We start from the raw sequence: 16,461 nt of genomic DNA on the forward strand, positions 1-16,461 counted from the left end.
CTTCCCCAGTGAGCCTCTCCTGCAGGGTCTCACTGGTTCCCTCCTCCAGTCCATCCTTTTCTCTATGTACATACTTCCCCTCTGTCAAATCATTAAAAAACGTGACATTTCATTCCCCTGGGGTTGCTGATGATAGACAGCTTTTCTCCCCCTGAAACTAAACAACTGGTCCAATCAAATCAATCTCATGAATTGGCTTGAGGACATAAAATGTTGGATGGCACAGACTTCCTATAACTGAATGATAGCAAGTCTGAGATCGTTTTATTGGGCCCTCCTAAATCCATTAAAGTGATAAATGAAAATCACACCAACATTTTTGGCAACCTCACCACCCTTGGTGTAATATTTGATTATGCCTTTAAGTTTGAAAAGCAAGTCAATTTAGCAGTAAATGCTGGTTTCTTCCTGCTTCATACCATATCCAAAATCAAGCTGTTCCTTTCCAGCCTGCTATTGGTCCAGAATTCTTCAACCAGGCTCCACACAGGTACCCAAAAGAGGGATCATATTACCCCTATTCAGGGGTACCTCTCTCCACTGGCTTCCAGTATTGTTCCTAATTGATTTTAAGGTTCTTCTCTATGTCTATAAAGCCCCAAATTGGCTTTTCCTTTCATATATCACATACCTCCTATGGAGCAGCATCTTCCTCTCTATAAGATGGTCTGAGTCCAGGCTTAAAACGTTCTTTTATTCACTCATTTTTAATCATGTGTAGGTCTAACTAATAAGGATACACCATATCTTTATCTATATAAATATATATATATATATATATATATATATATATATATATATATATAATTTATTTTTGTTGGCCTACTGGAAACCAGATTTAAATAAACTGAGTCTGAAAATATTCATTCAAACATCCACTGTGTATACTGTAAGTGAGTAAGTATGAATACAGAAGACATGACCTCAGGGTTGTTAATGTTAGAAACAGTCCTGTCAGAGGCATTGTTGAACAGAAAAACATGAGTTTGTGTTTAGACTGCCATTAGTTCCTGTGCAATGTCAACTAAAAAATATTAGCAAATCATACATACATGCACATAAAAAAGGGTTACTACAGGTCATTTTCACAAACAAGGACTTGAGGTTGGGGTGGACCCATTGGAAAACATCTGCCTCAGACTCTGTTAATTTAGCGGCTTGAGTATTAGTCCAGCCCTGACAGAGATTTCATACAGGAAATGTCAGTGCACTGACTAAGTTGCGAGGGTATGTGAAATAATGACTTCAGCACATCATCAGCCGGTTTTCATCAGCCGTCTGACAAGAGATGACATCATGTCATCGACGTCGGGATCATTGGCAGACCTGCAGCTGAAAGCTAATGCCTCCTGCTGCACACATATGCACCTTTGCTAAATCAATTGTAATGAGATGAACTTTTCCCACTGAGAAACTTTGGTGTTGTTTTTAAGCCCAGAGGTTGGAGAGAGACACAAACACGGTTAATATTTAAGCCTCTAACTATTTTTTAATTACTTAAGTTTGACTCACCTTTGGGACCCCTCTCTCCTGGTGTGCCTGCAAGTCCTTGTGACCCATTTGTACCCGGAGTACCAGGAGGTCCTGAGGACACACGCAAAATAATCCATGGCTTATAATTCTGGTAAAGCTGTTACGATTTTGCACTTTGCATGCACACAAGCACACGTGCGTGCGCACATGCAAGCACGCGCATACACACACACACACACACACACACACACACACACATACACAAACACACACACACACACACACACACAAATAAATAAATTCTACCTGGTTTTGGAGTGATGGCTGTCAGTTTGCCCTCCAGGTTGTGGGTGCTGGTGTTGAGCAGGTTCAGGTTAGTCCATAGCCTGTCCAGCTGACCCTCCTCTGCACACAGGCTGTTGACCTGTTGTCATGGCAACCAAGGAAAACATGACTATGAGGTTAAAGCAACAGTGTAAAAAATGACCACATAAAACAAATTAAAATTAGACTATGTAATGTTTTGATGTAAAATAAAAAAAAAAAATCATAAGCAATAAGTCCGTCCCCCTTAGTTTTAAGGGTTTAAATGTTGTGCACTGACAACATTTGAATCTAGGCTACATCTAATTATATTCCACTTACAACAAAACACGTGCAAAAGAGAAAAATTAATAAAAAATAATGTTGGTATGAAATCAGCAAATAGTCAAGGCAAAAACGTTTCTGCAGATCTGACCCACTCTTGAAACTCTCCATATCTTGTCAAAGTTCCCTCAATCATCAGTGTGATTTTTAGTGTGACAGACCCTCAAGACAAATGTGTAGTATAGTGTGTAAGCCAAGTTCTGGAAATCAGTTAACAGACCAACCCTACACTTTTTGCTTGAGAGACTAGAATACTTACTTCATCATTGTTCATGTCCTCACATCTCACAAGCCTCAACTTCTGCATTTTACATTGTGTGTCATGAGGTCAGATATGAAAATAACGACTACAACTGCATTTATAAGCCTAAACCAGGAAGTGGTTCCTGATCTTTGAAAAGTGGTTTATGATTCACCTAATGTAAAACTTATCTTCAGCATCTTGACCTGTTTCCGATAAATCAAACTGCAAAAGCACCTTGGGTTCTAGAGAACGGGAGTTTGAGGGGACCCTGGAATGGGTGAACCCTGTGTTGAGGCCAATGAATTGGATAAATGTGAACAAAATAAAACTGAACTGAAACTCCAGTATAAACAGTAGCTATGTTCAGTAAAAATGTTACATATAAACAGCAAGAGGACCTGGCTCTTCAGGGCCCATAGCTGGCCCTTCAGGGTCTTGGTTTCTTGACTGTTGTTGTAGAGGAGAGTTTGGATGTTGTCATCACCCTGTGCTCCCCCTAGAGGGATGTGATTGAAAGTCTGCTTCTCCAGCCTGGGGTTGTACAGTGAAGACTCCAATGTGAAAACTGAGACAGAGAGCAAAATATAATTACCTACATGTGACATCTGTAGTAATGACATCAATGTAGTTTGTGAAAAAAGTCCATATTACAAACAGGTATAGAACTAATACTCATTCTCTTCAATATAATTTATTTAAATTTCATTATGTTATATCAAATCTGATAATGTAGGCCTACCTTTATAAAGGAGAAAGACATTAAGTGCGGCCTGCAAAATCAGGTAAACAGCAATCACATTAAAACACCACTTTCTTCTGGGCCTTGCTGGCTTCAGATCTGAAACACATACACATATGTAAATGCCACTGGTGCATTTAAAACAACAGAATGGCAACAATCTCCTGCAGCAAACTTGTATGTTGGGAAAGTATTTCAGGAGACAAAAGTTAGCCTGGTTAATCCAGCTGATACAAATGCTTTTATAAATTTGCACTGCTCCAGGCGTGAAAACATTTGAACAAGTAGTGGAACATGTCAGCTGTCAATCATGATGAAAACATAGAGGGTGTGAAGATGGGTTTCTTTTTGTTGGCAGAATAGTCAAGAAGCTGCTACTCAATCAAAGTCAGTGAGTTATGATTGAGAGGTAAACTGATCCTCTGGAGGTTTTAGAGGTGCATGTGTGGGTCTACAGGTTAGAGGAATATATGCATTGAAGTGGCCATTGATGTTTTATTTTCAGAATGCATGTCATCTTGGAATAGCATAGATCTTTCCATATTTAAAGCAGCTGCCACAGCTAATATGTTTTTTTTTTCAAATTATGTGAATTACATGTTCATTAAACATAATGCGGAGATTGTGTTATCTGCAAAATGTTTATACATGAAAGTAGCCTATTATCTGCAAAACCTACACAACTCATAAATCAATTGTTTTTTCTACAATATCTGCTCTTGCAATGAAATACTAACCTGACTCTTCCAGATGGATTTATTCACATGATTCTCATTTGCTCAGCATATCCATCTGGGAACTCTCTTTGGAGATCTTTTGGGAAGGGGCGAAAATACTGGTTACTGATCGGATAAACCATCTGACTATCACCAACATACGGGCCAAATCAACCAGTCAATCACATTACTGATGTGCGAGTAAAATACAATTGAGCTTGCAAGATCAAGATGGTCTCACGAGGTTAATAAAATACCACTAATCAGGTTCTTTTCATGATTTAAAGTTTGTTTAGAAGTCTAAGTTTAAGAAAGTGATGCAAGGGACAGAACCCTATAAAAGATTTCAATGTCTAAATAAATACAAATCAAACAAAGAAATAGAGTGAAAAGCAATCCACAGTTACATGTATTTACTTTTTTTATAATCCATTTAATGAATACTGTAATAAAATTAAAAGTGTGTTCTTAACTTATAAGTTTTAGCTACTCATAGGCTGCTGTTACACATACTAGCTCTCATTGAGTTGTGATCTCAGTGGGTGGGGACATATGGCCGCAATCCAGACATTTTATCAAAGTGGCTCTGGCTAAGGAGGTACACTAATCGGACCCCAGCGGCTCCAGTCCGCATGAAACTGAACCCCAATTTGCTCCTGAAGGGTGGATCATCCCTATGTTCCCCGGGTTCTATGTTGCTCGGGGAACATAGGGGGAACATAGGACCCTTTTTCCCCAAAAGGGTCCTCGGTCACATAAGCCTCTGCCTTCACTGATTTTATATAGCATTTTGTTAGGGTTAGGGGTTACGTTTAGGGTCAGGGTTGGGGTCTACATAGGCCCATTTGCCATGGAATTCAGCCCTGATTGTAGAAAAAATAACAGACCAGGGAACATAGGACCCGTCGGAAGACTAGAAAAGCTAGAGTCCATTTATCGTTTATTACCATTTTTAGGTCTCTCGCTGTCAGTCTCAATATCTGTTAAATCAACATGCATTGTATGTTTCATATTGTTCCATACATCACCTGCTGTGTAGAAATATGGGGAAATGCATATAGAACCTATACTATACAGTTATCATATAACAGAGAAAGAGTCATAAGAGTGATTACTAAATCTTACTATAAGGATCCAAATGGTATGTTCATAACATTTCAGTTACCAAAATGTAATGGTTTAATTGATTACATGACTGGACAAATTAAATCTAAAGTGCATAATAATGTATTACCATGTCATATACTAAACATGTTTGTATAAAGAGACTGAGTCTGTGTGTGTGTGTGTGTGTGTGTGTGTGTGTGTGTGTGTGTGTGTGTGTGTGTGTGTGTGTGTGTGTGTGTGTGTGTGTGTGTGTGTGTGTGTGTGTGTGTGTGTGTTTGTGTGTGATGTTGACTGTTTTTTTTTAATTGTTATTGACCTCAGACAGATTGGGGCTCTGCTGCAGAAGCTGCATACAGCTCAGCTCAACATATCTGTTCAATTCATACATGACCAAACGGAGCAGGTCTGACCTGTTATAAACACAGCTGGCTAACCTTAGCCTTCCTGAATGTTATTAAATATCATTAACACGTTGATGGTTGGCTAGTAATTGAAATACGTTTTTTTTTTACAATCAAATTCATGTAGTATCCTACCGTTTGGCACCATGATGTCATGGCCGTTCCTTCTTTCCTAGTTTCCTTGAGTAACACTTGTGCTTTTAAGTCAAAATGTCTGCTGTGAAATTATTAATTACAAATGTTATTTTGCAATATATTATAGAAATAACAATGATGATAATCATGACACAGATCACAAACAGAAGTTTCTGAATCAAAGACGGATGCAGCTGTTTACAAAGTGCAGACGGTGCAGACATATTGCAATCATCCTTAGAACACTTTCATCTCATTAAAATGAGTCTGAAGGTATTTCTGATTATTTGGAAGAAGCAGTACAGCGCTAAACCTGCACGTGATGGTGGATCTGTGATAGTTTCGGTTGAAGTGAATGAGGGTAGGTGCGTTCCATTTTATCCCCTGCTCCTCCACCCGCAATATTTTCCTCTGCTCTCCAAGTGGCCTCTATGTGATGTGTGCTGTTACGTAATACCAAGGGCTGAGGGGAAGGGAAGGACGGCATGTTGAACAACTAATGAAATGCAGCTAAAACTTAAAAATATCCTCTAATTTCAATTCTTTCGGGAGCACTGTGGGCTTGTAGTCGAACCAGCTGATCATATTTTCTCGAGATGTTAGAATGACTTTAATTATTAAAGAGGCATCTTGCAATACTTGTCAAACTTCTAATAGTACTGGGCCTAGTGATTCATTCATATATAACATATATTTTTGTCATGGCTGTGGTTGGAAAGAATAATTAATATGTAAAGTATGGCACTGCTATAAAAACATTCTAAGCCAAGATTAGAAGATGTTTCAGTAATATGACTATATGTGTGTTTACTTTATGTTGTTGGGCACTTGTCTACGATCACTAAAACAATGCTTTTTGACATTCTATTTTTCTATCTTTCTCACATGCACCTACACACCTTTTTAAAGACATTTACCTATTTACATGTATTTTTTTGCAGTTGTTTGTATGTGTTAAAACATTTTCTATTTGTATAATATGTGTATAAAAGCCATATGTATCATGTGTTATGATGTTGTATTATTTCACCTATGAGAGTTGCTACTACTGGTTACTGACACAACTTAAATAGTCTTTAGTTACTTTAATGTCTGGAGACATTTGCAGCATAACCATAATGTTTCCCTCAGAAAGCCTTCCGTATGGAACAGGAAAGATGAAACAGTGCTACCACCTACTGGTCATGGCAGCCTCTACTTCAATGTCAGCTGATGGAATTGAAGAGGAAAGGAGATACTGTACAACTGACCAGACAATGATGTATTTAACAACTAACCTGAAAAATACTGCACATTTATTTACAATTATGTATTTTTAAACATGAATAACTGTTTTTTGGGGGTTCTGTGTGAGAACATTTCCTGAATGACATGTAGGTTGACCAGATATTCTGAAAGATTTGGGACAGTCCCAAATAACAAATACTGTCCTGAATCCTGTCCTGTGTGTCCCGAAAATTCTAAAATTGTAAATTTGGATTAGTTATATCCTAATAATTGTGAATCATTTTAGAGTTGCTCCATATGATGGGTAATTTTATGTAGCTAGAGTGATCTGACAGGCGTGTTTTGCAGACTAATATGACAAGGACCGTACTGATAAGATGGTTAAAATTAAAATCATTTGATTTAATGGAATATGATTTACAGACAAAACAGCCATTGTGTTTCTATTTCCTTATGATAGAGAGTTGACTTAATTTTAATGAACAACAGTTCATTTTGAGGTCGACGTTCACGTTTTTTACTGTTCCTGTTCATTGACACTGAATGTGATGTACTGGAGAGTGAGCAGACCCACTGTGGCCATGTGAGAACACCCACCCCCAACACAATTTATTTATGCTACTGTTTACCACATTACCCTGATTGACAAGCTCCTTGTTTTGTGTTTCTAAATAGGCACTGTCTTCTTCTCTTAGTCATAGGCTGAAATTAAAGATGCCCTATTATGCTTTTTTTTTGGGTCATATTTTAATTTTTCGGATCAACTAAAATAGGTTCACATCTTTCGATCCTCTTAATCGTCTTTAAAAATCACATTATATTTCTCAGATTGTCCATTGCTGCAGCACCCATGCAGCACTTCTGTGTGGCAGGCTCTCTCTGAGCTTCTGCCACCCCCCCGAAAACCCAAGTGTGCTCAGATTGATCAGCTGGCCTACTCTGCTTTGATTGGTCAACTGTTTATGCTGCGTACCGGGAAATGTTATTCCCATTACCATATATGGAATCAGTTATCTTAGCAGACAAAAACACTGTCTATGTGGAAGCTAGCCACATTAGCTGCGCAACATGCTAATGATGGCTTTAACAGGTTAACTTTCAAAATAAACACCAAAAAAGCTTAAAAGTTTAGCCTGCGCGTAGCAGCATAACGAATAGGGAATTCCGTAAATTCAAAGACATCTCTAATAGTGACCGACACCCTAGCCTTCAGAGCTGAGCACAGCCAACCCAGACGGCAGGGCTCACGTCTAAATGCAAGTACTTCATTATTTGATGCTTTGGTATTATTTAACATGACTATAAACCATAACTCCATGTATAGGTCAGAAAAGACAGAAAAGCATGATAGGTCCTCTTTAATGGAAGATTGAGTCTACGGACCTCCTATGTGGCAGACATGTCGACCCATCAAAGCAGAAATAGCTTAGGTGTAACTACCACTACTACTAATATTATCCATTGCTCTGGTCCATTTGGTTGGCTCTATACAAGTGCATAACCCAGCACCATACAACTGGTGAACTGTGATACTGTAGCATTTAGCAGCTACAGTATATGAGCTAAAGATGGGTTCAGGAGTTGATATAGCTAAAAAAGTCAATTTTGCACACATGGACACAGAAATGATGTCAAATGAATTCTAATGTTTGCCTGTCTGGTGGACAGGTCAGGCTGTCCTCATTGACTGTTCATACATATAACTGTGAAAAGTAATTCACTGTTATCTGTATTCTACTTAGTTATTACTGTAGAATTTACGTCCCAAAAAACAGAGCTTTCAACAGGGGGACTGGTATTGGTGTCCCAGCAGTGTTCATGTCCCAGAAGTACAAAGCCAAATCATGACCTTTTCTCTAATCTTCACCTAAATTGAACCAGTCACATAACAGTAGTTTTGGAGCTTAAACCTAAATGTCACCTTTCGTTTCCTAAAAACATATTTCGTAAGATAGCATGTGAACCTGTTTCATGGCATTAAATATAACATCGTATTTCCTGAGATATGTTCTTTTCAACTTTTCATAAGATATCATACCAACCTGTTGATGAGAATGTGTTGGATAGGTAGCCTAACTATTTTCTAACATGTTAGCCACAATAACTTTATGAGCCGATGTGTGTTATGCTACAGCTTGCTATGCTGCCTCCAAGTGGCCGTAAAAAAATAACAGTAAATGCTGGAGAGGGACACTTTCCTGATTTAAAGCAGCTCTGTGTCTATGTTGCTGTTGTGAGTGTATTTTTGGATTATGTGTTGATGTCCTTTTAACTTTTTAAATGTGGCTGTGACAGATAGCTGTTGTGTGTATGTAATACGCTGCTGTCTTTTAACAGTGCTGAAATGTGTGTGTACGTATGTTTGCTGCCGTTTGTCTCTTACTTTGTTCGCAATGTCTAGTTGAAAGAGGTGTGTGTCATTTCTCCTTTTAACATAACTTAACTTGTTTTTCTTTTAACCACCACCCCTCCCTTCAAAAGGCTTTTGTCTTTTGCCAGGCCGTCATTATAGATAAGAATTTGCTCTTAAAGACCTGCCTAGTTAAATAAAGGTGAAGACATTTTTAAATAAATAAATAAATACTACAGAGCTGAATTTATACCAGGTCGAGATATATTTAGTTCCACCTGTGTTTAACATTTGCTGACAGAGGTTTGTTGACTGCTGTACTGCTGTAATGTCAGTCTGTCAAAGTATCGTTTCTGAAAAAGCACTAGACACAGCTGTGGAGGTGGGAGGATAATTTAAACTCACCTGGTGATTAATGAATGCCCTCAATTTTAGGCTAACTTTCTTGATGTTGAAAAACAATTTACTTTGACATTAAAGTATGAAAAATGTTCTTTGTGCCCAACAATGTATCCAGCGGTAACACAGGCCTACTGTACTTCATGTGTATTCTTTAGTCTGGGAAGTTTCATTGTCTTAAGCATAATAATTCCTGCCATAACACAAAGTCACACTGTTAATCACCATCAGAATAGTACCAAGAGCAGTGGTAGATAGTCCTCTGACTGGCCAGAGTCCTGAATACATAAAGCAGCAGGTTGGTGTTAAATTACAGTTTAGGTGGAAACAGTGAGAGCTCAGAGATGGAAATACTAAAAATAAACTGTTAATGCTGAATCAGGAAAGTAATTAATTTAAACGATGGTGTGTTTCTATTCATAAGCTCTCATTTGTATGTGGACAACACTAAGCTGTGTCTTTCAGAAGTCATCTCAGAAATGCAACTAACCTAAATTACATCCTGGACCGTCTAAGAGGCTGGCTGTGTATGAGTTCTTGTGACATACCATGTAACCCTATACATTTGAATAGAATAAGACAGAGAGTCTGCGGGGTTCAAAACATTTAGAATTAAACCGATTTTATCATTAGAAATGTGCTTTTGTTTCATCATGGCTACATCAATATAATTCATTATCCTCCTGATGAGCAATAGTTTTTCTACAGATGGTTCAAAGGTCACAACCTATCGGGCACTACATTGTGAAGCAAATGAGAACATGTCTGATTAGATGTGTCCATATAGTAACTAAAAGCCTCACAGGTTATTTAACCAGTATTAACTGGATGTCCTTAGAATTTCTGTGAACCGGGTTCCCATATTTTCTACTACCAAGTCCAAATCTATTTGCTATAAAAGGTTTCATACTTTCTGCCTTAATACTCACCATCAGGTTGGAAACTGTATAGCTCAGTCTCGTTGAGTGACATGTCAAACAGTGGGTTACTCTGAGTGTATGAGACTCGATCCATCCTCTGGTCCACTGATGTCTCCATGCTCTCTAGAGTCCAGAATCAACTTTACTTCCTACTTCAGGAACTCTTATAACACACAGTGCATAATGCTGGGACACAATTCACCCCAGATTGCAACAGAACCTCCCTATTAGAACTCACATGGATTGACGTAGAGGAAGGAACTATATCTGATTCATAGCTGAGGTTGCCAGAATTCAGCAACAAAACACCCATGTTGTACAGCTGCTTATTAGAATGAGGAAGTTGTTGCTCTAACCACAGGAAGCCTTGCCAAACAGTAACAGACATAGTTTAGTATTTTTCATCACTGTTAGATGTTTTTGATATGCTACCAGGAGTGGACTGGGACAAAAAAATGGAAATGGCATATTGGCCCAATATATTAGTCAAACAGGGCCACCGTGTGTCTTTATCATGCCGAGGACAATCTTACCCGGTGACTTGGTTGGACGAATTATGAGACAATTCTAGCGACAATCAATCCAACACCCTTTGTTTACATACCTGATTACAGAGCCTAGGCTGTGTATTAACATAAGATTATTTTTTCAGAGCACATGGAAGGCCTATTGTGATGAGACATTCACTGATTTTGAAGCTTTCTCAAGGTAAGCTGACTTCACCTTGAGGAGAATATCAATGAATGTAGGTTTGGTTATCTAACAAGAATTATTATTTTTTTCTTAAACATCCTATTGAAAACAGGCAGCACTTCCCATCAGACCAACTTTCCAGGTTCTGACCAAGTTATTTTTGATCAAAACATTAAACTCTGGTGCGCTAACCGGAATGGAACCTGTTCCCTGTCAATCAAAAAGCGCCATGAAAGGCAAAGTTTCAGAAAATTGTTACATTTTGCTTATTTGTGGGTCATTGGTTTTAATTAACTTACACTTCCACTCAAGACATTTTGAACCACATGAACATCATGTCTGCCACACATTTCAGTGAGCGTTTTCAGAGGTAAGAGCTCTTTAGTATGTTAGTTGAAAGACATTTTATAAGCAAGTTGCTGTAGCAGTTGAACATGGTTTTGCATTACTACAACAAAAATTCCAACAACAGTCATAAATTAAGCTATATACTAAGGCTACAGTGGTTCGAAGTCACTCTAAATTGATTCAAAAACATTGAAAAGACTGAAAAAGTGGTCGGCTCATGTCACAATTTCATGTCTTTACTGTTGGGCTGACCTTTTAAGATAACAGCTAATCTACTTTTACTCATTCTCCCGACCTCAGCCCAAACTTCCTAACCCTTACTCTGCCAGATGGATTGATTCGCATTTGCTCAGCATATCCATCTGGGAACTCTCGTTTGGAGATCTTTTGGAAAGAGATGAAAATACTGGTTACTGATTGGATAAACCATCTGTCTATCACCAACCTACGGGCCAAATCAACCAATCAGATCAACAAAGCGTATGACGTGCTAACAGAGTGTCGAGGTAAAACACAGAATGTAAACAACATGTGGGTAAAGGATATTTTCCATTTGTGTAACATGAATTTTCGGATAAAAGGCACAGCGGATGTGCCCCAGTTTAACTTGGTTACATGACCTGCCTATTGCGCCAAGCCGTTGTTGTTTAATGATCCAACACTGACACCTGTTGGTGATTTGCAGTATGACACGTTATTAATTTCTATTGTAATACATGTTATTCTATTATAAATGCCAATTGTAGTTGTCCTCAATCGAACCTCGTCTCTCTTGCTCATCCTTGATTAATCTCATTCTCTCTCTCTTTCTCTCTTTTTTTGCTTACCCCTTTACTGTATGTCATCAAATTTCACCTATGTCAACTCTGTCTCATATCATTGTATTGATGATACTGTTTTTGTATATTCTACATTGTGTATGCACACACACACACACACACACACACACACACACACACACACACACACACATATCAGCAATGCTCATAGAACCAATCCTAACAGAATCCAACCTACCTTAACATGACACAGACACTTAACTTGGTAACATGGAATGTGTGCGGTATTTGTGCCCGACCCAAGAGGACAGGAATTTTAAACCAGCTCGTCACATTACAGGCAGATATATGTTTATTACAAGAAAGCCATGTAGCTAACTCTGAATCACCTATTCTTAAATCCCAACAATTCAACCAAGCTTTCTCAGCCACTTACAACAGTAGACAAAGAGATGTCTATATCTTAGTAAATAAAAGAATACACATACACATAATATAAGAATTCACATACAGAAGTACGCCGATGACATAGCCATCGTGGGATGTATCAGGGGTGAGAGAGAGGAGGAGTATTGGAGTCTGGTGGGGGACTCTGCTCTCTGGTGCCACACTTACCACCTACAGCTTAACAACTCCAAGACCAAGGAGCTGGTCATTGATTTTGGGAGGTCCAGGCCAAGACTGCAACCAGTCCTGCCAGAGGGAGCCGAGGTGGAGGCTGTGGATTCATACAAATACAACTTGGCTGGACAATAAACTGTACTGGACAACACACACCAGCCACTTGTACAGAAAGACACAAAGCAGGTTGTACTTCATGAGGAGACTGCTTTCCTTCAACATCTGCAGTAAACTGCTGTCAGGTCACCAGTGTCCTCTTCTACACTGTGGTGTGCTGGGGAGGCAGCACATCCAAGAAGGACACCTCCAGACTGGATAAACTGATCAAACGGGCCGGCTCTGTGGTCGGCATGAAACTGGACTCGCTGGTGATGGTGGTAGAGAGGAGGACACTGGACAAACATAGACAATGCCAGCCACCCCCTGCACACCGTCATCAGCAACCAGAGGAGCCTGTTCAGTGGAAGGCTGCTCCTATCCAAGTGTAGGACCAACTCCTCTACAACTCCTCACTCGGGTGGAGGAAAAAATAAAGAGGACAGAAGGGAAGGAGTGGTTGCCACTCACTGTGAAATTAATAATCTACGCTTACATACCTGGACACTTCTTCTTTTTTGTGCAATGACTTTATCCACCACTTCAGTGCAATAATTCAATCTTACTGCTCATTTCTGTCATATACAGTAATACATGTTTTATTTGATCTTATACATTTCCTCTACATTAAACTTATGTGATTACATTTTTTCTGTGGATTTTATTTGACCTGTATTCTTACATCTACCTCATATATATTTGACTAAGAGTATATTGGTTATCCTATACTGTATTTTTTTAGACCTCCCTTGTGTTTTGGTAAGCTGCTGGAAACTCAATTTTCATGCGGGAGTCATCCTAAAGGGACCAATAAAGAGAAGTCTAAGTCAAAGTCTTCATGATTCGAACTATTCATACTTTGTTTGAGCCAAACAGTGGCCAATGGATCTGAAAACTTCAGCCATTATGGAGGGAAGCATGTCTTCGAAAAGGGGATCCTATTCAAAAAAGTCTATCTACCATGCTCCGTCTACTTTGGGTGAACAAGTCGGCATCTTAGAGCAGCGAGTTGGCGAAAATTGGGACAACATATCGGAGCTGGTCACCAGGGTTAAACAGGTAGAGAAAGATAACTCTTACCGGTTGGATAAGGTTGACAACCTGGAAAACCAAAGCCAACGCTCTAACCTTCGCTTCCTTGGGATTCAGGTGAAAGCATGTCGCCGCTAATTCCACAGCTGCTGGGGCGACCCTAAACCTAAACTCTATTATAATTCATTTGAAAGTCTTGTTCTAAGTCTTTCACATTCAACCTGGAAAAAACAATGCAGTCAATTATATTTGTTATAGTGTACCATGCTCCTGGTCCATACTCTGAATTTCTATGTGAATTCTCAGCGTTTCTGTCTAATTTAGTCCTTAAATCTGATTTAAAAAGATCATTGTCTGATCTCTCATCTCATCTAATCTTCATCCGCTTATCCTGGGTCGGGTCGCATGGGCAGCAGCTTTAGCAGAGGACCCCAAACTTCCCTTTCCCGGGCCACATTAACCAGCTCTGACTGGGGGATCCCGAGGCGTTCCCAGGCCAGTGCAGAGATATAATCTCTCCACCTAGTCCTGGGTCTTCCCCGAGGCCTCCTCCCAGCTGGACGTGCCTGGAACATCTCCCTAGGGAGGCGCCCAGGGGGCATCCTTACTAGATGCCCGAACCACCTCAACTGGCTCCTTTCAACGCTAAGGAGCAGCGGCTCTACCTCGAGTTCCTCACGGATGGCTGAACTCCTCACCCTATCTCTAAGAGAGACTCCAGCCACCCTCCTGAGAAAACCCATTTTGGCCGCTTGTACCCGCGACCTCGTTCTTTCGGTCATGACCCAGCTTTCATGACCATAGGTGAGGGTAGGAACGAAGATTGACCGGTAGATCGAGAGCTTTGCCTTCCGGCTTAGCTCTCGCTTTGGGTGTACATAGATTGGATGGCCCACAGAAGTGACCCCCTCACTCCATACTCCTGCAGCACCTCCCACAGTATCTCCCGAGGAACCCGGTCATATGCCTTCTCCAGATCCACAAAACACATGTAGACTGGATGAGCATACTCCCAGGCCCCCTCCAGGATCCTTGCAAGAATGAATAGCTGGTCCGTTGTTCCACGTCCAGGACGGAATCCGCATTGTTCCTCATTAATCTGAGGTTCGACTATAGGACGAACCCTCCTTTCCACTACCTTGGAGTAGACTTTACCAGGGAGGCTGAGTAGTGTGATACCCCTGTAATTGGCACACACCCTCTGGTCCCCCTTTTTAAAAAGAGGAACCACCACCCCGGTCTGCCACTCCCTTGGCACTGTCCCAGACTTCCATGCAATGTTGAAGAGGCGTGTCAACCAAGACAGCCCCTCCGAACCAAAAGCTTTCAGCATTTCTGGACGAATCTCATCAACCCCTGGGGCTTTGCCACTGTGGAGTTGTTTTACTACCTGAGTGACTTCCGCCAGGGATATTGACAATGATTCCCCATCAGCCTCCAGCTCTGCCTCTACAAAAGAGGGCGTGTTAGTCGGATTAAGGAGTTCCTCAAAGTGCTCCTTCCACCGCCCGATTAGCTCATCGGCTGAGGTCACCAGCGTCCCATCTTTACTGTAAACAGCTTGGACGGTTCCCCGTTTCCCCCTCCTGAGATGTCGAATGGTTTTTCAGAAGCACCTTGGTGCCGCCCGAAAGTCCTTCTCCATGGCTTCTCCGAACTCCTCCCACATCCGCTGCTTTGCCTCTGACACAGCAGAGGCTGCAGCCCTTCTGGCCTGTCGGTACCTTGCAACTGCCTCCGGAGTCTTCTGGGATAGCATATCCCAGAAGGCCTCCTTCTTCAGTCGGACAGCTTCCCTGACCACCGGTGACCTTGAGGCCACAGCTCATCGCTGCAGCTTCAGCAATGGAAGCTTTGAACATTGCCCACTCCGGTTCAATGCCCCCAACCTCCACAGGGATGCCAGAAAAGCTCCGCAGGAGGTGTGAGTTGAAGATCTCTCGGACAGGGGCCTCCTCCAGACGTTCCCAGTTCACCCGCACTACTCGTTTGGGTTTACCTGGTCTGTCCAGAATCTTCCCCCATCCTCTGATCCAACTCATCACCAGATGGTGATCAGTTGACAGCTCTGCCCCTCTCTTCACCCGAGTGTCCAAAACATACAGCCTCAGATCAGATGATACGATCACAAAATCGATCATCGACCTTTGGCCTAGGGTGCTCTGGTACCACGTACACTTATGAGCATCCTTATGTTCGAACATGGTGTTAGTAATAGATAATCCGTGACTAGCACAGAAGTCTAATAACTGACGACCACTCGGATTTAGATCAGGGAGGCAATTCCTCCCAATCACGCCTCTCCAGGTGTCTCCATCATTGCCCACGTGGGCGTTGAAGTCTCCCAGCAGAACTATGGAGTCCCCTACCGGAGCCCCATGCAGGATTCCATTCAGGGTCTCCAAGAAGGCCGCATACTCTGAACTGCTGTTTGGTGCGTATGCACAAACAATAGTCAGAGTTTTCCCCCCTACCACCCGCAGGCGTAAGGAGGCGACCCTCTCGTCCACCGGGGTGAACTCCAACACTGCAG

At 40.9% G+C, this 16,461-nt stretch overlaps 1 protein-coding gene across 1 annotated transcript in view; it reads right to left on the minus strand.

Annotated features, from left to right (window-relative positions):
• marco (macrophage receptor with collagenous structure) overlaps positions 1-10,477 on the minus strand; it is a gene marked incomplete at its 5' end in the record, with an annotated part of 30,397 nt that extends 19,920 nt beyond the window's left edge. The window contains 5 exons of the mRNA XM_083921767.1: positions 1,513-1,584; positions 1,780-1,897; positions 2,764-2,930; positions 3,105-3,203; positions 10,369-10,477. Of these exons, the coding sequence (XP_083777893.1) occupies positions 1,513-1,584; positions 1,780-1,897; positions 2,764-2,930; positions 3,105-3,203; positions 10,369-10,477 (565 nt within the window). The remainder of the gene's footprint in view (positions 1-1,512; positions 1,585-1,779; positions 1,898-2,763; positions 2,931-3,104; positions 3,204-10,368) is intronic.
• Between the last annotated feature and the right edge of the window lie 5,984 nt (positions 10,478-16,461).

This window comes from Echiichthys vipera (assembly GCF_963691815.1).
Source record: "Echiichthys vipera genome assembly, chromosome: 10".
Lineage (NCBI taxonomy): Eukaryota > Metazoa > Chordata > Actinopteri > Perciformes > Trachinidae > Echiichthys > Echiichthys vipera.